Genomic DNA, 22,439 nt, shown 5'->3' with positions numbered 1-22,439 from the left:
CACACACTGACCAGTCCACCACAGTGTCTCTGTACAGACACTGACCAGTCCACCACAGTGTGTCTGTACGAAGTGACCAGTCCACCACAGTGTGTCTGTACGGAGAGTGACCAGTCCAGTACAGTGTGTCTGTATGGACGCTGACCAGTCCACCACAGTGTGTCTGTACGCAGTAACCAGTCCTGTACAGTGTGTTGTATGGAGAGTGACCAGTCCACCACAGTGTCTCTGTACGGACACTGACCAGTCCAGTACAGTGTGTCTGTACGGAGAGTGACCAGTCCAGTACAGTGTGTCTTTACGGACACTGACCAGTCCGGCAGAGTTCAGGACAGTGTGTCTCTATCTGTATGATAATTGAACAATTTCTCCTTTTGAATTTACAAATCTCAGTCTCTGCGAAACCAGCCCCGATCGTGCAAGGGTGGCTACTTGAAGAGCGAACGGTGAAGCTCCAGCCTGCGGACACAAACACCGCTGTCCGTAAGAGATCAGTGTCGCACAAACTGCGTCACTGCTGCGCCGCACGGCTTCGGCTAATGACCCCTTCAACGTCCAAGTCCCGCCTCAACAGAAACCTACAGAGTTTGCGTACTTCTGATTGGGCAGTGCTTCACGTTCTAGTGCGCTGATTGGTAGACTTTCCAAGTTTCTGCGAGGATGAAAGCCCGGCTCCATTTGCTCAGCTCCCATTGGCCTGCCTTCTGAAGGGAACGGCTCCCATTGGCTAAGCCGTTGCTGCCCTACTGCTTCTCATTGGCTGGGCTCCCCGCCAGAGCAGAGGGGCGGGCGCTGGCGGACGAGAGCGAGAGGTGATTGGCCAGCAGCGGGGCCGGAGGCTGGGTTAGGTTGTGCGTGAGAGGCGGCGTAGTGGCGGCGGCGGCTGCGCTGGTCTGTTTACGGGTTGGTGGACAAACAGGGGAACAGCGTCGCGGCGCGCAGGTTCGTGTTTTTACTCGCGGGGGGAATCACGCTTTGAAACAGTCTGGGAGAGGAAGCGAGTGTTGTGTCCCTGCAGAGGATGGGCGCAGCCCGAAAAGCCGCGGAGAGGCGCTCGCGCATCTAGGGTTCGGACCCCGACCGGACCGGACCCGACCCGGTGTCTCACGGACCCGTCCTGCCGGGTCGCGTCGGGAAGCGGAGTTCGGGCTGGAAGCGGCTCTCCGACGTCACCCGGAGCCCGCGCGAGAGCGAGGTATGTCGGTTTATTGGTTTGGGATCGATCGATCGATCGATTGATTAGAAGTGCACACAGCTCCCGTCTCGTCACAGCGCGCCTGTTTCTGAGCGGACCGAGCCTCTGAAGCGCTGCTGCTGATGGGCCTGTGAGTGTGAGGTTATAGACGAGCCAGTCAGTGAGCTGGGCACATGTGTTAGGGGTCACAGTGTACCCCTCCAGTCCGGTCCGGGTCACACTGTACCCCTCCAGTCCGGTCTGTGTCACACTGTACCCCTCCAGTCCGGTCCGGGTCACACTGTACCCCTCCAGTCCGGTCTGTGTCACACTGTACCCCTCCAGTCCAGTCTGGGTCACACTGTACCCCTCCAGTCCGGTCTGGGGCACACTGTACCCCTCCAGTCCAGAGATCACTGGTCCAGTCTGGGTCACAGTGTACCCCTCCAGTCTGGTCTGGGTCACAGTGTACCCCTCTAGTCCAGTCGGGGTCACACTGTACCCCTCCAGTCCAGTCTGGGGCACACTGTACCCCTCCAGTCCAGAGATCACTGGTCCAGTCTGGGGCACACTGTACCCCTCCAGTCCAGTCTGTGTCACACTGTACCCGTCCAGTCCAGAGATCACTGGTCCAGTCTGGGTCACACTGTACCCCTCTAGTCCAGTCTGGGGCACACTGTACCCCTCCAGTCCAGAGATCACTGGTCCAGTCTGGGGCACACTGTACCCCTCCAGTCCGGTCTGGGTCACACTGTACCCCTCCAGTCCAGAGATCACTGGTCCAGTCTGGGGCACACTGTACCTCTCCAGTCCAGAGATCACTGGTCCAGTCTGGGTCACACTGTACCCCTCCAGTCTGGTCTGGGTCACAGTGTACCCCTCCAGTCCAGTCGGGGTCACACTGTACCCCTCCAGTCCAGAGATCACTGGTCCGGTCTGGGTCACACTGTACCCCTCCAGTCCAGAGATCACTGGTCCAGTCTGGGTCACACTGTACCCCTCCAGTCCAGAGATCACTGGTCCGGTCTGGGTCACACTGTACCCCTCCAGTCCAGAGATCAGTGGTCCAGTCTGGGTCACACTGTACCCCTCCAGTCCAGTCTGGGTCACACTGTACCCCTCCAGTCCAGAGATCACTGGTCCAGTCTGGGTCACACTGTACCCCTCCAGTCCGGTCCGGGTCACACTGTACCCCTCCAGTCCAGAGATCACTGGTCCAGTCTGGGTCACACTGTACCCCTCCAGTCCGGTCTGGGGCACACTGTACCCCTCCAGTCCAGAGATCACTGGTCCAGTCTGGGTCACACTGTACCCCTCCAGTCCAGAGATCACTGGTCCGGTCTGGGTCACACTGTACCCCTCCAGTCCAGAGATCACTAGTCCAGTCTGGGTCACACTGTACCCCTCCAGTCCAGAGATCACTGGTCCGGTCTGGGTCACACTGTACCCCTCCAGTCCAGAGATCACTGGTCCAGTCTGGGTCACACTGTACCCCTCCAGTCCAGTCTGGGTCACAGTGTACCCCTCCAGTCTGGTCTGGGTCACAGTGTACCCCTCCAGTCCAGTCGGGGTCACACTGTACCCCTCCAGTCCAGAGATCACTGGTCCAGTCTGGGTCACACTGTACCCCTCTAGTCCAGTCTGGGGCACACTGTACCCCTCCAGTCCAGAGATCACTGGTCCAGTCTGGGTCACACTGTACCCCTCCAGTCCAGAGATCACTGGTCCAGTCTGGGGCACACTGTACCCCTCCAGTCCGGTCTGGGTCACACTGTACCCCTCCAGTCCAGAGATCACTGGTCCAGTCTGGGTCACACTGTACCCCTCCAGTCTGGTCTGGGTCACAGTGTACCCCTCCAGTCCAGTCGGGGTCACACTGTACCCCTCCAGTCCAGAGATCACTGGTCCGGTCTGGGTCACACTGTACCCCTCCAGTCCAGAGATCACTGGTCCAGTCTGGGTCACACTGTACCCCTCCAGTCCAGAGATCACTGGTCCGGTCTGGGTCACACTGTAGCCCTCCAGTCCAGAGATCACTGGTCCAGTCTGGGTCACACTGTACCCCTCCAGTCCGGTCCGGGTCACACTGTACCCCTCCAGTCCAGAGATCACTGGTCCAGTCTGGGTCACACTGTACCCCTCCAGTCCAGAGATCACTGGTCCGGTCTGGGTCACACTGTACCCCTCCAGTCCAGAGATCACTGGTCCGGTCTGGGTCACACTGTACCCCTCCAGTCCAGTCTGGGTCACACTGTACCCCTCCAGTCCAGAGATCACTGGTCCAGTCTGGGTCACACTGTACCCCTCCAGTCCGGTCTGGGGCACACTGTACCCCTCCAGTCCAGAGATCACTGGTCCAGTCTGGGTCACAGTGTACCCCTCCAGTCTGGTCTGGGTCACAGTGTACCCCTCTAGTCCAGTCGGGGTCACACTGTACCCCTCCAGTCCAGTCTGGGGCACACTGTACCCTTCCAGTCCAGAGATCACTGGTCCAGTCTGGGTCACACTGTACCCCTCCAGTCCCGTCTGTGTCACACTGTACCCGTCCAGTCCAGAGATCACTGGTCCAGTCTGGGTCACACTGTACCCTCTAGTCCAGTCTGGGGCACACTGTACCCCTCCAGTCCAGAGATCACTGGTCCAGTCTGGGGCACACTGTACCCCTCCAGTCCAGTCTGGGTCACACTGTACCCCTCCAGTCCAGAGATCACTGGTCCAGTCTGGGGCACACTGTACCCCTCCAGTCCAGAGATCATTGGTCCAGTCTGGGGCACACTGTACCCCTCCAGTCCGGTCTGGGTCACACTGTACCCCTCCAGTCCAGAGATCACTGGTCCAGTCTGGGTCACACTGTACCCCTCCAGTCCGGTCTGGGTCACACTGTACCCCTCCAGTCCAGTCTGGGACACACTGTACCCCTCCAGTCCAGAGATCACTGGTCCAGTCTGGGTCACACTGTACCCCTCCAGTCTGGTCGGTCACACTGTACCCCTCCAGTCCAGAGATCACTGGTTCAGTCTGGGTCACACTGTACCCCTCCAGTCCGGTCTGGGTCACACTGTACCCCTCCAGTCCAGAGATCACTGGTCCAGTCTGGGTCACACTGTACCCCTCCAGTCCAGTCTGGGTCACACTGTACCCCTCCAGTCCAGAGATCACTGGTCCAGTCTGGGTCACACTGTACCCCTCCAGACTGCTCTGGGTCACACTGTACCCCTCCAGTCCAGAGATCACTGGTCCAGTCTGGGGCACACTGTACCCCTCCAGTCCAGTCTGGGGCACACTGTACCCCTCCAGTCCAGAGATCACTGGTCCAGTCTGGGTCACACTGTACCCCTCCAGTCCAGAGATCATTGGTCCAGTCTGGGGCACACTGTACCCCTCCAGTCCGGTCTGGGTCACACTGTACCCCTCCAGTCCAGAGATCACTGGTCCAGTCTGGGTCACACTGTACCCCTCCAGTCCAGAGATCACTGGTCCGGTCTGGGTCACACTGTACCCCTCCAGTCCAGAGATCACTGGTCCAGTCTGGGTCACACTGTACCCCTCCAGTCCGGTCTGGGTCACACTGTACCCCTCCAGTCCAGTCTGGGACACACTGTACCCCTCCAGTCCAGAGATCACTGGTCCAGTCTGGGTCACACTGTACCCCTCCAGTCCGGTCGGTCACACTGTACCCCTCCAGTCCAGAGATCACTGGTTCAGTCTGGGTCACACTGTACCCCTCCAGTCCAGAGATCACTGGTCCAGTCTGGGTCACACTGTACCCCTCCAGTCCGGTCTGGGTCACACTGTACCCCTCCAGTCCAGAGATCACTGGTCCAGTCTGGGTCACACTGTACCCCTCCAGTCCAGTCTGGATCACACTGTACCCCTCCAGTCCAGAGATCACTGGTCCAGTCTGGGTCACACTGTACCCCTCCAGACTGCTCTGGGTCACACTGTACCCCTCCAGTCCAGAGATCACTGGTCCAGTCTGGGGCACACTGTACCCCTCCAGTACAGTCTGGGTCACAGTGTACCCCTCCAGTCCAGAGATCACTGGTCCAGTCTGGGTCACACTGTACCCCTCCAGTCCAGTCTGGATCACACTGTACCCCTCCAGTCCAGAGATCACTGGTCCAGTCTGGGTCACACTGTACCCCTCCAGACTGCTCTGGGTCACACTGTACCCCTCCAGTCCAGAGATCACTGGTCCAGTCTGGGGCACACTGTACCCCTCCAGTCCAGTCTGGGTCACACTGTACCCCTCCAGTCCAGTCTGTTTCTCAGTGTGAAGTGTTGTGTCGTTGCAGAGCGGAGCTGTGGAGGAGACACTGGGGGTCCAGACAATCTCCTTTAGCCCCACTGTCTGTTCTATGGAAGGAACATCTGGGGCGTCCTTTCCCCCACACTATACACCCCCTCGCCCAGGAGCCCAGCGCTGCCTGCACCCCTCAAAATCACTGTCACCCAGGTACACTTCTCTGTCTCCTCCAGCTCACTCCTCCTGTCTCCTCCAGCTCACTCCTCCAGCTCACTCCTCCAGCTCACTCCTCCAGCTCACCCCTCCAGCTCACTCCTCCTGTCTCCTCCAGCTCACTCCTCCTGTCTCCTCCAGCTCACTCCTCCAGCTCACCCCTCCTGTCTCCTCCAGCTCACTCCTCCAGCTCACTCCTCCAGCTCACTCCTCCAGCTCACCCCTCCAGCTCACCCCTCCAGCTCACTCCTCCAGCTCACCCCTCCTGTCTCCTCCAGCTCACCCCTCCAGCTCACTCCTCCAGCTCACCCCTCCAGCTCACCCCTCCAGCTCACTCCTCCAGCTCACCCCTCCTGTCTCCTCCAGCTCACTCCTCCAGCTCACTCCTCCAGCTCACTCCTCCTGTCTCCTCCAGCTCACCCCTCCAGCTCACTCCTCCTGTCTCCTCCAGCTCACCCCTCCAGCTCACCCCTCCAGCTCACTCCTCCAGCTCACCCCTCCTGTCTCCTCCAGCTCACTCCTCCAGCTCACTCCTCCAGCTCACTCCTCCTGTCTCCTCCAGCTCACCCCTCCAGCTCACCCCTCCAGCTCACCCCTCCAGCTCACTCCTCCTGTCTCCTCCAGCTCACCCCTCCAGCTCACCCCTCCTGTCTCCTCCAGCTCACCCCTCCAGCTCACCCCTCCTGTCTCCTCCAGCTCACTCCTCCAGCTCACTCCTCCAGCTCACTCCTCCAGCTCACCCCTCCTGTCTCCTCCAGCTCACTCCTCCAGCTCACTCCTCCAGCTCACCCCTCCAGCTCACTCCTCCTGTCTCCTCCAGCTCACTCCTCCAGCTCACTCCTCCAGCTCACTCCTCCAGCTCACCCCTCCAGCTCACTCCTCCAGCTCACCCCTCCAGCTCACTCCTCCAGCTCACCCCTCCAGCTCACCCCTCCAGCTCACTCCTCCAGCTCACCCCTCCAGCTCACCCCTCCAGCTCACCCCTCCAGCTCACCCCTCCTGTCTCCTCCAGCTCACCCCTCCTGTCTCCTCCAGCTCACCCCTCCAGCTCACCCCTCCAGCTCACTCCTCCAGCTCACTCCTCCAGCTCACCCCTCCAGCTCACCCCTCCTGTCTCCTCCAGCTCACTCCTCCAGCTCACTCCTCCAGCTCACTCCTCCAGCTCACTCCTCCAGCTCACCCCTCCTGTCTCCTCCAGCTCACCCCTCCTGTCTCCTCCAGCTCACTCCTCCAGCTCACCCCTCCAGCTCACCCCTCCAGCACACTCCTCCAGCTCACTCCTCCAGCTTACCCCTCCAGCTCACCCCTCCAGCTCACTCCTCCAGCTCACTCCTCCAGCTCACCCCTCCTGTCTCCTCCAGCTCACTCCTGTCTCCTCCAGCTCACCCCTCCAGCTCACCCCTCCTGTCTCCTCCAGCTCACCCCTCCAGCTCACCCCTCCAGCTCACCCCTCCTGTCTCCTCCAGCTCACTCCTCCAGCTCACTCCTCCTGTCTCCTCTGCAGGCGCTGTGAAGATGAAGATGATGAAGATGGGGTTAAAAGTGGGCAGTGGTGCACAGAGGAGCAGAAGAGAGGAAGAGGACAGAAGAGACTCAGACTGGAGAGCAAGAAAGAGAGGTCTTCACCTACACACCATCCTGTGAGTGTCTGTATTCATCCTCCCCCTCTCTCTCAGTGCAGTGTTAATGTCCTGGAGTGTCCAGTCAGTGTGTCTGTATTAACCCCTCTCTCTCTCAGTGCAGTGTTCATGTACTGGAGTGTCCAGTCAGTGTGTGTATTAACCCCTCTATCTCTCAGTGCAGTGTTAATGTACTGGAGTGTCCAGTCAGTGTGTCTGTATGAACCCCTCTCTCTCTCAGTGCAGTGTTAATGTACTGGAGTGTCCAGTCAGTGTGTCTGTATTAACCCCCCTCTCTCTCTCTCAGTGCAGTGTTAATGTACTGGAGTGTCCAGTCAGTGTGTCTGTATTAACCCCTCTCTCTCTCAGTGCAGTGTAAATGTACTGGAGTGTCCAGTCAGTGTGTGTGTATTAACCCCTCTCTCTCTCAGTGCAGTGTTAATGTACTGGAGTGTCCAGTCAGTGTGTCTGTATTAACCCCTCTCTCTCTCAGTGCAGTGTTAATGTACTGGAGTGTCCAGTCAGTGTGTGTGTATTAACCCCTCTCTCTCTCAGTGCAGTGTTAATGTACTGGAGTGTCCAGTCAGTGTGTCTGTATTAACCCCTCTCTCTCTCAGTGCAGTGTTAATGTACTGGAGTGTCCAGTCAGTGTGTGTATTAACCCCTCTCTCTCTCTCTCTCAGTGCAGTGTTAATGTACTGGAGTGTCCAATCAGTGTGTGTGTATTAACCCCCCTCTCTCTCAGTGCAGTGTTAATGTACTGGAGTGTCCAGTCAGTGTGTCTGTATTAACCCCTCTCTCTCTCAGTGCAGTGTTAATGTACTGGAGTGTCCAGTCAGTGTGTCTGTATTAACCCCTCTCTCTCTCAGTGCAGTGTTCATGTACTGGAGTGTCCAGTCAGTGTGTGTGTATTAACCTCTCTCTCTCTCAGTGCAGTGTTAATGTACTGGAGTGTCCAGTCAGTGTGTGTGTATTAACCCCTCTCTCTCTCAGTGCAGTGTTAATGTACTGGAGTGTCCAGTCAGTGTGTCTGTATTAACCCCTCTTTCTCTCAGTGCAGTGTTCATGTACTGGAGTGTCCAGTCAGTGTGTGTGTATTAACCCCTCTCTCTCTCAGTGCAGTGTTAATGTACTGGAGTGTCCAGTCAGTGTGTCTGTATTAACCCCCCTCTCTCTCAGTGCAGTGTTCATGTACTGGAGTGTCCAGTCAGTGTGTCTGTATTAACCCCTCTCTCTCTCAGTGCAGTGTTGATGTACTGGAGTGTCCAGTCAGTGTGTGTATTAACCCCTCTCTCTCTCTCAGTGCAGTGTTAATGTACTGGAGTGTCAGTCAGTGTGTCTGTATTAACCCCTCTCTCTCTCTCAGTGCAGTGTTCATGTACTGGAGTGTCCAGTCAGTGTGTCTGTATTAACCCCTCTCTCTCTCAGTGCAGTGTTCATGTACTGGAGTGTCCAGTCAGTGTGTCTGTATTAACCCCTCTCTCTCTCAGTGCAGTGTTGATGTACTGGAGTGTCCAGTCAGTGTGTGTATTAACCCCTCTCTCTCTCTCAGTGCAGTGTTAATGTACTGGAGTGTCAGTCAGTGTGTCTGTATTAACCCCTCTCTCTCTCTCAGTGCAGTGTTAATGTACTGGAGTGTCCAGTCAGTGTGTGTGTATTAACCCCTCTCTCTCTCTCTCAGTGCAGTGTTAATGTACTGGAGTGTCCAGTCAGTGTGTCTGTATTAACCCCTCTCTCTCTCAGTGCAGTGTTAATGTACTGGAGTGTCCAGTCAGTGTGTCTGTATTAACCCCTCTCTCTCTCAGTGCAGTGTTGATGTGCTGGAGTGTCAGTCAGTGTGTCTGTATTAACCCCTCTCTCTCTCTCAGTGCAGTGTTAATGTACTGGAGTGTCCAGTCAGTGTGTCTGTATTAATCCCTCTCTCTCAGTGCAGTGTTCATGTACTGGAGTGTCCAGTCAGTGTGTGTGTATTAACCCCTCTCTCTCTCAGTGCAGTGTTAATGTACTGGAGTGTCCAGTCAGTGTGTCTGTATTAACCCCTCTCTCTCTCAGTGCAGTGTTGATGTGCTGGAGTGTCTCCAGTGGGGTGGGTGAATTCGGACAGTGAGGGGGATGGGGGTGTGGTTCTGCTGGACTGTGTGGGGGTGTGTATCAGGACTCTGTCTTACTTTCAGGAGAAGAGGCCGGCCGGCGTGTCCAGGCGTGGTGTGACGGACACCGTGGCTGCTGGTCTCAGGTGGGTCGCTGTCTCTGTTTCACAGGGTCCCGAGGGAGGCGAAAGAGACCCTTGACCGTGTGTGTGATGATCTCATTCACAGGCACAGAGGAGCCAGGGGCAGGCACAAACGCACAGCCCGCTCCCACCAATCAGATAGCGTTCTGAGACGGGGGGAGGGGCTTGAGCACCCAGACCTGGAGAATAGCCAATCAGAATTAAAACTGGAGCTCCAGTCCGATGGCCAATCCGATCTGTGTCCAGGTAAGATAACAAATACTAGTACAGTGGGTTGTGTCTCTACAGTGAGTCTGTACTCCAGGTGTGTGTGTGTCTATACAGTGAGTCTGTACTCCAGGTGTGTGTGTCTATACAGTGAGTCTGTACTCCAGGTGTGTGTGTGTGTCTATACAGTGAGTCTTTGCTCCAGGTGTGTGTGTGTGTCTATACAGTGAGTCTGTACTCCAATTGAGTGTGTGTGTCTATACTCCAGGTGTGTGTGTCTATACAGTGAGTCTGTACTCCAGGTGTGTGTGTCTATACAGTGAGTCTGTACTCCAGGTGTGTGTGTGTGTCTATACAGTGAGTCTGTACTCCAGGTGTGTGTGTCTATACAGTGAGTCTGTACTCCAGGTGTGTGTGTGTGTCTATACAGTGAGTCTGTACTCCAGGTGTGTGTGTGTCTATACAGTGAGTCTGTACTCCAGGTGTGTGTGTTTGTGTGTCTGTACTCCAGGTGTGTGTGTGTGTCTCTACAGTGAGTCTGTACTCCAGGTGTGTGTGTGTGTCTATACAGTGAGTCTGTACTCCAGGTGTGTGTGTGTGTGTCTATACAGTGAGTCTGTACTCCAGGTGTGTGTGTGTGCCTCTACAGTGAGTCTGTACTCCAGGTGTGTGTGTTTGTGTGTCTGTACTCCAGGTGTGTGTGTTTGTGTGTCTATACAGTGAGTCTGTACTCCAGGTGTGTGTGTTTGTGTGTCTCTACAGTGAGTCTGTACTCCAGGTGTGTGTGTTTGTGTGTCTCTACAGTGAGTCTGTACTCCAGGTGTGTGTGTTTGTGTGTCTTTACAGTGAGTCTGCACTCCAGGTGTGTGTGTCTCTACAGTGAGTCTGTACTCCAGGTGTGTGTTTGTGTGTCTCTGCAGTGTGTCTGTACTCCAGGTGTGTGTGTTTGTGTGTCTCTGCAGTGTGTCTGTACTCCAGGTGTGTGTGTGTGTCTATACAGTGAGTCTGTACTCCAGGTGTGTGTGTTTGTGTGTCTATACAGTGAGTCTGTACTCCAGGTGTGTGTGTTTGTGTGTCTTTACAGTGAGTCTGCACTCCAGGTGTGTGTGTCTCTACAGTGAGTCTGTACTCCAGGTGTGTGTGTTTGTGTGTCTCTGCAGTGTGTCTGTACTCCAGGTGTGTGTGTTTGTGTGTCTCTGCAGTGTGTCTGTACTCCAGGTGTGTGTGTGTGTCTCTGCAGTGTGTCTGTACTCCAGGTGTGTGTGTGTGTCTATACAGTGAGTCTGTACTCCAGGTGTGTTTGTGTGTCTCTACAGTGAATCTGTACTCCAGGTGTGTGTGTTTGTGTGTCTATACAGTGAGTCTGTACTCCAGGTGTGTGTGTTTGTGTGTCTCTGCAGTGTGTCTGTACTCCAGGTGTGTGTGTGTGTCTATACAGTGAGTCTGTACTCCAGGTGTGTGTCTGTCTCTATACAGTGAGTCTGTACTCCAGGTGTGTGTGTGTGTGTGTGTGTGTGTGTGTGTGTATACAGGTAGTCTGTACTCCAGGTGTGTTTTGTACTGGATCAGTCTGATCTGATTGTCTTTCTCGAGCCCTGAACTTCCCAGGTCAGGTACAGAGCTAAGCCAGAGATTTAGTTGAACAGTTCTGCTCATCAGTTCGCGTTGGTCTGCCGCAGGCCTGCGACACTGCTGTGGCAGTGGTGACCTTTAACCCTCCTGCCCCTGCCGTCCCGCCCTCCTAGTTAAACCCCTCCCCCTTTCCTCTTCCCCGCAGCTCTGATTGGCGGCCGTGACCCTGACAGCCCGCCCCCGGCCGCCCTGCGGAGCTTCTTCCAGTCCCTCAGGTCCAAGGTGGCCAGTTTCACCGAGATCGTCATGTCTCCCGTGCGGCTGCTGAAGCACAGCGAGGCGCTTCTGGGGGGCCCCCAGGGGACCCCCGGCCCCCGCGCGCGGATCCGGCTGCAGCTGGACGGGCTCCCCGCGCCGGGTGCCGGAGAGCGGACGAGCCCCACGCTGTCGCCGCCCCCCGCCCCCGCCCTCTGCCGCCCCCTGGGCACGCCCGCCACCCCCGAGTCCGTGGGGGAGCAGGTCTTCAGGACCCCCCCCGAGACGCCCCCCGCTGCGCGGCGGGAGGGGCTCAGTGCGCAGGAGGGCGCGGACACGTCGCCTGCGGGGGGCACCGGAGAGGAGGGCGGGGGAGCGGGGCGGTCTGCTCCGCCCGGGACCCCCCCGGCCCCCCAGGAGAGCGTCCCGGGGCCGGATGGCCACGCCTGGCGGGCGAGCGAGGAGGGCGGGGTCGAGGGGCAGGGCCAACACAAGGAGGGCGGGGTCGAGGGGCGGGACCGGCCCTCAGGGGGCGGGGTCGAGGGGCGGGGCCAACACAAGGAGGGCGGGGTCAAGGGGCAGGGCCAGCGCTCGGAGGGCGGGGTCGAGGGGCGGACACCCACACGGGCATCAGGCCGCAGGGCCAGCTGGGGGGTGTCGGAGCAGACGACGAGGGAGGTCCCGACGGCGGGCGCCGGGCGCAGGACAGCCTCCCTCTCCCCGGGGGGGGCACTGTGGGGCTCGCTGGCCTTGAAGGCGGCTGTGGTCAGGATCTCCCGGCAGCCACTGCCCGCCTCCTGGGGGGCGGGGGGCGGACTCCCGGGGGCGCGGTCCAGCCCCCGGCTGGGGTCCGGCCGCGGGCCGCCTGCTGTCCGCCGCCCGCCCGACAGGGGGGTCCGCTCGGCCCCGGGCCCCTCCGGCTCCGGCAGCCCGGCTCCGAAAAGGGGGCGGGGGGCCCCGGGCCGGGGCCACGGCACCCTGCGGCTCCCGGGGGATGGGGCGCCCGCCCCCCCCCGTGTGGCCCCTGAGACAGCCCCCCTGCTGCGGAGGGCGGTGGTGGAGCTGGGGCCCCGCGTCCAGCTGCCACCCGGGGATGGTGGGACGGCGTCCCCCTTCTCTGCGGGCCGCAGGGGGAGGCCCCCGGGCAGGCGGAGGAGGAGGGGTAGGGCAGCGGGGACCCCACCGGCGCCCCCGGCGGACCCCCCGGGGCGCCCCCCCCACGCCCCCCGGCTGCTGCGCAGCTTCTCCTGCCCCGAGATCCGCGCGCCCCCCGGCCCCCCGGCCCCCTCCTGCCCCGCCCCCCTGCCCCGCCCCTCCCCTGCCAGGCGGCCGCGGCGCCACACTGTGTGCAGCCTGGAGGTGGCGAGGGAGATCGCCCCCCTGTGTCTGCGCAAGGAAGTGCACCCCCGGCCCTGCTGCGCCCCTACGCGCCAGGCCTGCCCTTCCTCCTGCTGCTCCCCCTCCTCCCCCTCCTCCTCCAGTCTGTCCGCCCAGGCCACCTGCTTCCTGTCCAGCCCACTGGCCTTCCTGTCTCGACGCCATGGCGACCAGGAGCGGGGCGGGGCCAGGGGTGACCTCACTTCCTGCTCCTCCCCTGCCCCGGGCTTCCTGGTCCCAGGATCCTCTGCCTGTGTCCCGGCTGGACCCAGCTGCTCCCCTGAGACCCCCTCCTGCTACAGGTAACCCTAACCCTAACCCTGCCCCACTGTGTGTGTGTGTCTCTCCCTTCCCCACTGTAGCGGCGTGTCCCGGCGTGTCCCGGCGTGTCCCGGCGTGTGTGCGCGTGCGTGTGTCGACGTGTAGCGGTGTGTCCCGGCGTGTGTGTGTGTGTTTGTGTGTGTGCGTGTATGTGTAGCAGTGTGTCCCGGCGTGTGTGTGTGCTTGTGCGTGGGTGTGTAGCGGTGTGACCCGGCGTGTGCGTGTGCGTGTGAAGGTGTGTCCCGGCGTGAGTGTGTCGGTGTGTAGCGGTGTGTCCCGGTGTGTATGTGTGTGTGACAGCGTGTAGTGGTGTGTCCCGGCGTGTGTGTGTGTGACAGTGTGTAGCGGTGTGTCCCGGTGTGAGTGTGCGTGTGAGTGTGTGTGTAGCGGTGTGTCCCGGTGTGCGTGTGAGTGTGTGTGTGACAGTGTGTAGCGGTGTATCCCGGTGTGAGTGTGCGTGTGAGTGTGTGTGTAGCGGTGTGTCCCGGTGTGCGTGTGCGTGTGAGTGTGTGTGTGACAGTGTGTAGCGGTGTGTCCCGGTGTGAGTGTGCGTGTGAGTGTGTGTGTAGCGGTGTGTCCCGGTGTGCGTGTGCGTGTGAGTGTGTGTGTGACAGTGTGTAGCGGCGTGTGCGTCGGTGCGTCGGTGTGCATGTGCGTGTGTCGATGTGTAGCGGTGTGTCCCGGCGTGTGTGTGCGTGTGACGGTGTGTGTGTGTCGGTGTATAGCTTGACTCATCTGCACAGACTGCTGCTTGATTCCTGTCTCCCCTCTGAGAGCGCTTGTGTCTCAGCACCTCCTGTCTGTGTGCCTCGTGTCCAGGCAGGGACCTGCGGAGCAGGCTGGGGGTGAGAGGTCAGGGGTCGTGACCCTACAAGAAGACGGAGGGGATTTCTCTCTAGAGCTCGAAGTCACAGAGACCAGAGACGAGAGGCTACTGTCTGACTCTGTGATCAAGGTAAACTACAATCCCATTTTACACAGGAGAGAGCACTATAAACTATTCATGTTGGGCAGTATCTCCTATTAAAATAGAAATATGTATCACATATTAAAATAGAGTATAACTCAGTGTAGGGCAGTGTCACCTGTTACAGTACAGTATAACTCAGTGTAGGGCAGTGTCACCTGTTACAGTACAGTATAACTCAGTACAGGGCAGTGTCCCCTGTTACAGTACAGTATAACTCAGTGTAGGGGAGTGCCACCTGTTACAGTACAGTATAATTCAGTACAGGGCAGTGTCACCTGTTACAGTACAGTATAACTCAGTACAGAGCAGTGTCACCTGTTACAGTACAGTATAACTCAGTGTAGGGCAGTGTCACCTGTTACAGTACAGTATAACTCAGTACAGAGCAGTGTCACCTGTTACAGTACAGTATAACTCAGTGTAGGGGAGTGCCACGTGTTACAGTACAGTATAACTCAGTACAGAGCAGTGTCACCTGTTACAGTACAGTATAACTCAGTGTAGGGGAGTGCCACGTGTTACAGTACAGTATAACTCAGTACAGGGCAGTGTCACCTGTTACAGTACAGTATAACTCAGTACAGAGCAGTGTCACCTGTTACAGTACAGTATAACTCAGTGTAGGGGAGTGCCACCTGTTACAGTACAGTATAACTCAGTACAGGGCAGTGTCACCTGTAACAGTACAGTATAACTCAGTGTAGGGCAGTGTCACCTGTTACAGTACAGTATAACTCAGTACAGAGCAGTGTCACCTGTTACAGTACAGTATAACTCAGTGTAGGGGAGTGCCACGTGTTACAGTACAGTATAACTCAGTGTAGGGGAGTGCCACGTGTTACAGTACAGTATAACTCAGTACAGAGCAGTGTCACCTGTTACAGTACAGTATAACTCAGTGTAGGGGAGTGCCACGTGTTACAGTACAGTATAACTCAGTACAGAGCAGTGTCACCTGTTACAGTACAGTATAACTCAGTGTAGGGGAGTGCCACGTGTTACAGTACAGTATAACTCAGTACAGGGCAGTGTCACCTGTTACAGTACAGTATAACTCAGTACAGAGCAGTGTCACCTGTTACAGTACAGTATAACTCAGTACAGAGCAGTGTCCCCTGTTACAGTACAGTATAACTCAGTGTAGGGGAGTGTCACCTGTTACAGTACAGTATAACTCAGTACAGGGCAGTGTCCCCTGTTACAGTACAGTATAACTCAGTGTAGGGGAGTGCCACGTGTTACAGTACAGTATAACTCAGTACAGAGCAGTGTCACCTGTTACAGTACAGTATAACTCAGTGTAGGGGAGTGTCACCTGTTACAGTACAGTATAACTCAGTGTAGGGCAGTGTCACCTGTTACAGTACAGTATAACTCAGTACAGGGCAGTGTCACCTGTTACAGTACAGTATAACTCAGTACAGGGCAGTGTCACCTGTTACAGTACAGTATAACTCAGTACAGGGCAGTGTCACCTGTTACAGTACAGTATAACTCAGTGTAGGGCAGTGTCACCTGTTACAGTACAGTATAACTCAGTGTAGGGCAGTGTCACCTGTTACAGTACAGTATAACTCAGTACAGAGCAGTGTCACCTGTTACAGTACAGTATAACTCAGTGTAGGGCAGTGTCACCTGTTACAGTACAGTATAACTCAGTGTAGGGGAGTGCCACCTGTTACAGTACAGTATAACTCAGTACAGGGCAGTGTCACCTGTTACAGTACAGTATAACTCAGTGTAGGGGAGTGCCACGTGTTACAGTACAGTATAACTCAGTACAGGGCAGTGTCACCTGTTACAGTACAGTATAACTCAGTACAGGGCAGTGTCACCTGTTACAGTACAGTATAACTCAGTGTAGGGGAGTGCCACGTGTTACAGTACAGTATAACTCAGTACAGGGCAGTGTCACCTGTTACAGTACAGTATAACTCAGTACAGAGCAGTGTCACCTGTTACAGTACAGTATAACTCAGTGTAGGGGAGTGCCACCTGTTACAGTACAGTATAACTCAGTGTAGGGCAGTGTCCCCTGTTACAGTACAGTATAACTCAGTGTAGGGGAGTGCCACGTGTTACAGTACAGTATAACTCAGTACAGGGCAGTGTCACCTGTTACAGTACAGTATAACTCAGTGTAGGGGAGTGCCACCTGTTACAGTACAGTATAACTCAGTGTAGGGCAGTGTCACCTGTTACAGTACAGTATAACTCAGTACAGAGCAGTGTCCCCTGTTACAGTACAGTATAACTCAGTGTAGGGGAGTGCCACCTGTTACAGTACAGTATAACTCAGTACAGAGCAGTGTCACCTGTTACAGTACAGTATAACTCAGTGTAGGGCAGTGTCCCCTGTTACAGTACAGTATAACTCAGTACAGGGCAGTGTCCCCTGCAGTGTCATGAACAGCGCAGTGTGTTCAGTACAGTGCACTGTGACATACTCCCCTGCAGTGTCATGAACAGCGCAGTGTGTTCAGTACAGTGCACTGTGACATACTCCCCTGCAGTGTCGTGAACAGCGCAGTGTGTTCAGTGTGTTCAGTGTGTTCAGGATGCTCTCTGGGTGCAGGGTGACTGTCTCCAGCCAGGCACGAGGGGGATGGTGTCACGTTTCCGCATCCGCAGAACCCTGCCCAAACCTCCTGCCAACCTCACGCCAATGGGCCTGCCCAGACCTGTCAGGTGTGTGTCTGTGTGTCCCCCCCGTGTGTGTGCGAGAGGAGTGTCCTCCCCGTGTGTGTGTGCGAGAGGAGTGTCCCCCCCGTGTGTGTGTGCGAGAGGAGTGTCCCCCCCGTGTGTGTGCGAGAGGAGTGTCCTCCCCGTGTGTGTGTGCGAGAGGAGTGTCCCCCCCGTGTGTGTGCGAGAGGAGTGTCCCCCCCGTGTGTGTGTGCGAGAGGAGTGTCCTCCCCGTGTGTGTGTGCGAGAGGAGTGTCCTCCCCGTGTGTGTGCGAGAGGAGTGTCCTCCCCGTGTGTGTGCGAGAGGAGTGTTCCCCTCGTGTGTGTGTGCGAGAGGAGTGTCCCCCCCGTGTGTGTGCGAGAGGAGTGTCCCCCCCGTGTGTGCGTGTAAGAGGAGTGTCCCCCCCGTGTGTGCGTGCGAGAGGAGTGTCCCCCCCGTGTGTGTGTGCGAGAGGAGTGTCCCCCCCGTGTGTGCGCGAGAGGAGCGTGTCCCCGTGTGTGTGCGCGAGAGGAGTGTCCCCCCCGTGTGTGTGTGCGAGAGGCGAGTCCTCCCGTGTGTGTGTGCGAGAGGCGTGTCCCCCCGTGTGTGTGCGAGAGGCGTGTCCCCCCGTGTGTGTGCGAGAGGCGTGTCCCCCCCGTGTGTGTGCGAGAGGAGTGTGTCCCCATGTGTGCGTGCGAGAGGAGTGTCCCCCCCGTGTGTGTGTGCGAGAGGAGTGTCCCCCCATGTGTGTGTGCGAGAGGAGTGTCCCCCCATGTGTGTGTGCGAGAGGAGTGTCCCCCCCGTGTGTGTGCGCGAGAGGCGTGTGTCCCTGTGTGTGCGCGAGAGGAGCGTGTCCCCGTGTGTGTGCGCGAGAGGAGTGTCCCCCCCGTGTGTGTGTGCGAGAGGCGAGTCCTCCCGTGTGTGTGTGCGAGAGGCGTGTCCCCCCGTGTGTGTGCGAGAGGCGTGTGTCCCCGTGTGTGTGTGCGAGAGGAGTGTGTCCCCGTGTGTGTGTGCAAGAGGAGTGTGTCCCCGTGTGTGTGTGCGAGAGGAGTGTCCCCCCGTGTGTGTGCGAGAGGAGTGTCCCCCCATGTGTGTGCGCGAGAGGCGTGTGTCCCCGTGTGTGTGTGCGCGAGAGGCGTGTGTCCCCGTGTGTGTGCGAGAGGAGTGTCCCCCCCGTGTGTGTGCGCGAGAGGCGTGTGTCCCCGTGTGTGCGCGAGAGGCGTGTGTCCCCGTGTGTGCGCGAGAGGAGCGTGCCCCCGTGTGTGTGCGCGAGAGGAGTGTCCCCCCCGTGTGTGTGCGCGAGAGGCGTGTGTCCCTGTGTGTGCGCGAGAGGAGCGTGTCCCCGTGTGTGTGCGCGAGAGGAGTGTCCCCCCCGTGTGTGTGTGCGAGAGGCGAGTCCTCCCGTGTGTGTGTGCGAGAGGAGTGTCCTCCCCGTGTGTGTGTGCGAGAGGTGTGTGTCCCCGTGTGTGTGTGCGAGAGGTGTGTGTCCCCGTGTGTGTGCGAGAGGAGTGTCCCCCCATGTGTGTGCGCGAGAGGCGTGTGTCCCCGTGTGTGTGTGCGCGAGAGGCGTGTGTCCCCGTGTGTGTGCGAGAGGAGTGTCCCCCCCGTGTGTGTGCGCGAGAGGCGTGTGTCCCCGTGTGTGCGCGAGAGGCGTGTGTCCCCGTGTGTGCGCGAGAGGAGCGTGCCCCCGTGTGTGTGCGAGAGGCGTGTCCCCCCGTGTGTGTGCGAGAGGCGTGTCCCCCCCGTGTGTGTGCGAGAGGAGTGTGTCCCCGTGTGTGTGTGCGAGAGGAGTGTGTCCCCGTGTGTGTGTGCAAGAGGAGTGTGTCCCCGTGTGTGTGTGCGAGAGGAGTGTCCCCCCGTGTGTGTGTGTGCGAGAGGAGTGTCCCCCCGTGTGTGTGTGCGAGAGGAGTGTCCCCCCGTGTGTGTGTGCGAGAGGAGTGTCCCCCCCGTGTGTGTGCGAGAGGAGCGCGCGTCCCCGTGTGTGTGCGCGAGAGGAGCGCGTCCCCGTGTGTGTGCGCGAGAGGAGCGCGTCCCCGTGTGTGTGCGCGAGAGGAGCGTGTGTCCCCGTGTGTGTGTGTGTGAGGAGTGTCCCCCCCGTGTCTGTGTGCGAGAGGAGCGTGTGTCCCCGTGTGTGTGTGTGCGAGAGGAGCGTGTGTCCCCGTGTGTGTGTGTTTACGAGAGGAGCATGTGTCCCTGTGTGTGTGAGCGAGGGGAGTGTGTTCTTGTGTGTGTTTGAGAGAGAGGATTGTGTCCCAGTGTGTATGAGAGGAGTTTGTATAGTGTGTGTAGCCAGTTGGCACTGTGTGTGTGTAGTGTGTTTTTGGTAGTTGCTGCGGGGGGTGTAGTTGGTTTTGTGTGTGTAGTTGGTGTTGTGGGTGTGTGTGGGTAGGTGTGTAGTGGGTGTGTGGGTGGGTGGGTGTGTAGTTGGTGTTGTGGGTGTGGGGGGGTCTAGTTGGTGTTGTGTTTGTGTGTGTGGGGGGTGTAGTTGGTGTGTGTGTGGGGGGGGTTTAGTTGGTATTGTGTGTGTAGTTGGTGTTGTGTTTGTGTGTGGGGGGTGTAGTTGGTGTTGTGTTTGTGTAGGGGGTGTGTATGTGTGGGTTTAGTTGGTGTTGTGTGTGTAGTTGGTGTTGTGTGTGTGGGGGGGGTGTAGTTGGTGTTGTGTTTGTGTGTGGGGGGGTGTGTAGTTGGTATTGTGTGTGTAGTTGGTGTTGTGTTTGTGTGGGGTGTGTGTGGTGAGGTGTAATTGGTGTGTATTTGGTGGTGTGTGTAGTTGGTGTTGTGTTTGTGGGGGGTTTAGTTAGTGTTGTGTGTGTAGTTGGTGTTGTGTTTGTGTGGGGGGTGTAGTTGGTGTTGTGTGTGTATTTGGTGTTTTGTGTGGGGGAGGTTGTGTAGTTGGTGTGTGTGTGGGGGGGGTATAATTGGTGTTGTGTGTAGTTGGTGCTGTGTGTGTGGGGGGGTTGTGTAGTTGGTGTTGTGTGTGTTTTGGGGGGTATAATTGGTGTGTGTAGTTGGTGCTGTGTGTGCTGTGTGTATAGTTGGTGTTGTGTATGTGGGGGTGTGTGTAGTTGGTGCTGTGTGTAGTTGCTGTTGTGTGTGTGGGGGGTGTTTACAGTCTGTTTACTGTGCCTTCAGGCTGAAGAAGAAGCAGTTTAGTCTGGAAGAGATTTACACCAACAAGAACTTCCGCCAGCCTCCTGAGGGGTGAGTCTGACCCTGTCTCTGCTGTCTCACTGTCTCTCCTGCCTCCTGTCTCTCTCTCCTGTCTCCCTGTCTCTCCTGTCTCCCTCTCTCTCCTGCCTCCTGAGGGGTGAGTCTGACCCTGTCTCCCTGTCTCTCCTGTCTCCCTCTCTCTCCTGCCTCCTGTCTCTCTCCTGTCTCCCTGTCTCTCCTGTCTCCCTCTCTCTCCTGCCTCCTGAGGGGTGAGTCTGACCCTGTCTCTGCTGTCTCACTGTCTCCCTCTCCCTCCTGCCTCCTGTCTCTCTCTCCTGTCTCCCTCTCTCTCCTGTCTCCCTCTCTCTCCTGCCTCCTGAGGGGTGAGTCTGACCCTGTCTCTCCTGTCTCCCTCTCTCTCCTGCCTCCTGAGGGGTGAGTCTGACCCTGTCTCTCCTGTCTCCCTCTCCTGCCTCCTGAGGGGTGAGTCTGACCCTGTCTCTGCTGTCTCACTGTCTCCCTCTCTCTCCTGCCTCCTGTCTCTCTCCTGTCTCCCTGTCTCTCCTGTCTCCCTCTCTCTCCTGCCTCCTGAGGGGTGAGTCTGACCCTGTCTCTCCTGTCTCCCTCTCTCTCCTGCCTCCTGAGGGGTGAGTCTGACCCTGTCTCTCCTGTCTCCCTCTCCTGCCTCCTGAGGGGCGAGTCTGACCCTGTTTCTGCTGTCTCACTGTCTCCCTCTCTCTCCTGTCTCCCTGTCTCTGCTGTCTCCCTGTCTCCCTCTCTCTCCTGCCTCCTGTCTCTCTCTCTCTCCTCTCTCCTGTCTCCCTCTCTCCTGTCTCCTGTCTCCTGTCTCTCTCTCCTCTCTCCTCTCTCCTCTCTCCTTCTCTCCTTCTCTCCTTCTCTCCTTCTCTCCTGTCTCTCCTGTCTCTCTCTCTCTCCTCTCTCCTGTCTCCTTCTCTCCTGTCTCCCTCTCTGCTGTCTCACTGCCTCCCTCTCTCTCCTGCCTCCCTGTCTGCTGTCTCCCTGTCTCCCTCTCTCTCCTGCCTCCTGTCTCTCTCTCCCCTCTCTCCTGTCTCTCTCTCTCCCCTCTCTCCTGTCTCCCTCTCTGTCTCAGTTCAGTTCCAGGTGCTTTATTAGCATGACCGATGGGTACAATCAGTGTTGCCAAAGCAGATAAAAATAATAAAATTCACATGGAACAAAACAAAAAATAAAAGTAAAATAAAATCTACAGACATATTACAGACATTTACAACAGAGACATATTATAAAACATTGACATGTACTGTAGACAGATGGAGCATGTCTCCCTCGCTCTCTCCCGTCTCCCGTCTCCCCTCCCTCTCTCTCCTGTCTCCTGACTCCCCTCTGCTCTCCTCAGCCGGCTGGAGACCATCTTCGAGGTGCCGGTCAGTGGGCGGGACGGGGCGCTCTCCCTGATCGGCCCGCGGCGGATCAGGCGCGCGCTGGACTTCCCGGAGGCGGGCGTGGCGCGGAAGCCCAGGAGGCTGCTGGGAAGCTGCAGGCGGGCGGGGGCGGCCCGGACGCGTCGCGCAGGAAGGAGCCCGCTCTCGCCCTCGCTGCCGGAGCTGGACTCGCTGCTGTCCGCTAAGCTGGACCAGCTGGAGGCCTGGATCGCCCTGGAGGAGTCAGGGGCGCCCTCTGACCCCTGACCCCTGACCCAGGAAGTGGACAGCCACCCTTCAGGAGTCCTCAGCGCTGCAGAAACTCTCCCTGCAAGCAGACCAACAGCTGGGGCGCCTTGGGGGAGTGACTCTGCACTCGAGGGACACGTCCCTTCAGGACTCTGTGCTCCTGCGCTCGAGGGACATGTCCCTTCAGGACTCTGTGCTCCTGTGCTCGAGGGACATGTCCCTTCAGGACTCTGTGCTCCTGCACCCGAGAGACACGTCCCTCCAGGACTCTGCGCCCGAGGGACACGTCCCTCCAGGACTCTGCGCCCGAGGGACACCTCCGTCCAGGACTCTGCGCCCGAGGGACACCTCCGTCCAAGACTCTGTGCTCTTGCTGTGATTTTTTTTCACTTTTTTACCTGATGTTTGAATAAAGACTTGGTCACACAGCGTGTGAGACCTGTGTCAGTGCTTCTGTCTGTCCCAACACTGAGGCACAGAGACACCCCTCGGCTGGTGTGTGTCGGTACAGGGTGTTGGGGTACGGGGCTGGTGTGTGTCGGTACAGGGTGTTGGGGTACGGGGCTGGTGTGTGTCGGTACAGGGTGTTGGGGTACGGACTGGTGTGTGTCGGTTCGGGGTGTTGGGGTACGGGGCTGGTGTGTGTCGGTTCGGGGTGTTGGGGTACGGGGCTGGTGTGTGTTGGGGTACGGGGCTGGTGTGTGTCGGTTCGGGGTGTTGGGGTGCCCCCAGGGCCAGTGGCTCCTCTCCCTCCTGGGTCTTTCCTGGTTCCCAGCATCACTGTGTGG

General features: G+C 57.8%; 1 protein-coding gene across 1 annotated transcript; it reads left to right on the top strand.

Moving 5' to 3' along the window:
* The first annotated feature begins 875 nt into the window (after window positions 1-875).
* Window positions 876-22,085, top strand: prr14 (proline rich 14). Its single transcript, XM_088909107.1, has 10 exons — window positions 876-1,195; window positions 5,470-5,630; window positions 7,138-7,273; window positions 9,427-9,488; window positions 9,571-9,731; window positions 11,470-13,198; window positions 14,037-14,172; window positions 16,763-16,875; window positions 19,982-20,050; window positions 21,378-22,085. The coding sequence occupies exons 2-10, from the start codon at window positions 5,533-5,535 to the stop codon at window positions 21,667-21,669; spliced, it is 2,796 nt and encodes a 931-aa protein (XP_088765233.1). The 5' UTR covers window positions 876-1,195; window positions 5,470-5,532; the 3' UTR covers window positions 21,670-22,085.
* Window positions 22,086-22,439: the final 354 nt, after the last annotated feature.

Source organism: Atractosteus spatula (assembly GCF_055471065.1).
Source record: "Atractosteus spatula isolate fAtrSpa1 chromosome 5 unlocalized genomic scaffold, fAtrSpa1.hap1 SUPER_5_unloc_1, whole genome shotgun sequence".
Classification (NCBI taxonomy): domain Eukaryota; kingdom Metazoa; phylum Chordata; class Actinopteri; order Semionotiformes; family Lepisosteidae; genus Atractosteus; species Atractosteus spatula.
This window is presented reverse-complemented; position numbering and strand designations above follow the sequence as displayed.

Bases quoted from the DNA above. Each gene is read 5' to 3' on its own strand.
- prr14 (XM_088909107.1), top strand. From the start codon at position 5,533: ATGGAAGGAACATCTGGGGCGTCCTTTCCCCCACACTATACACCCCCT. The intron at 14,173-16,762 runs GTAAACTACAAT...CTCTGGGTGCAG, and splicing joins TGTCTGACTCTGTGATCAAG to GGTGACTGTCTCCAGCCAGG. The intron at 16,876-19,981 runs GTGTGTGTCTGT...CTGTGCCTTCAG, and splicing joins GGCCTGCCCAGACCTGTCAG to GCTGAAGAAGAAGCAGTTTA.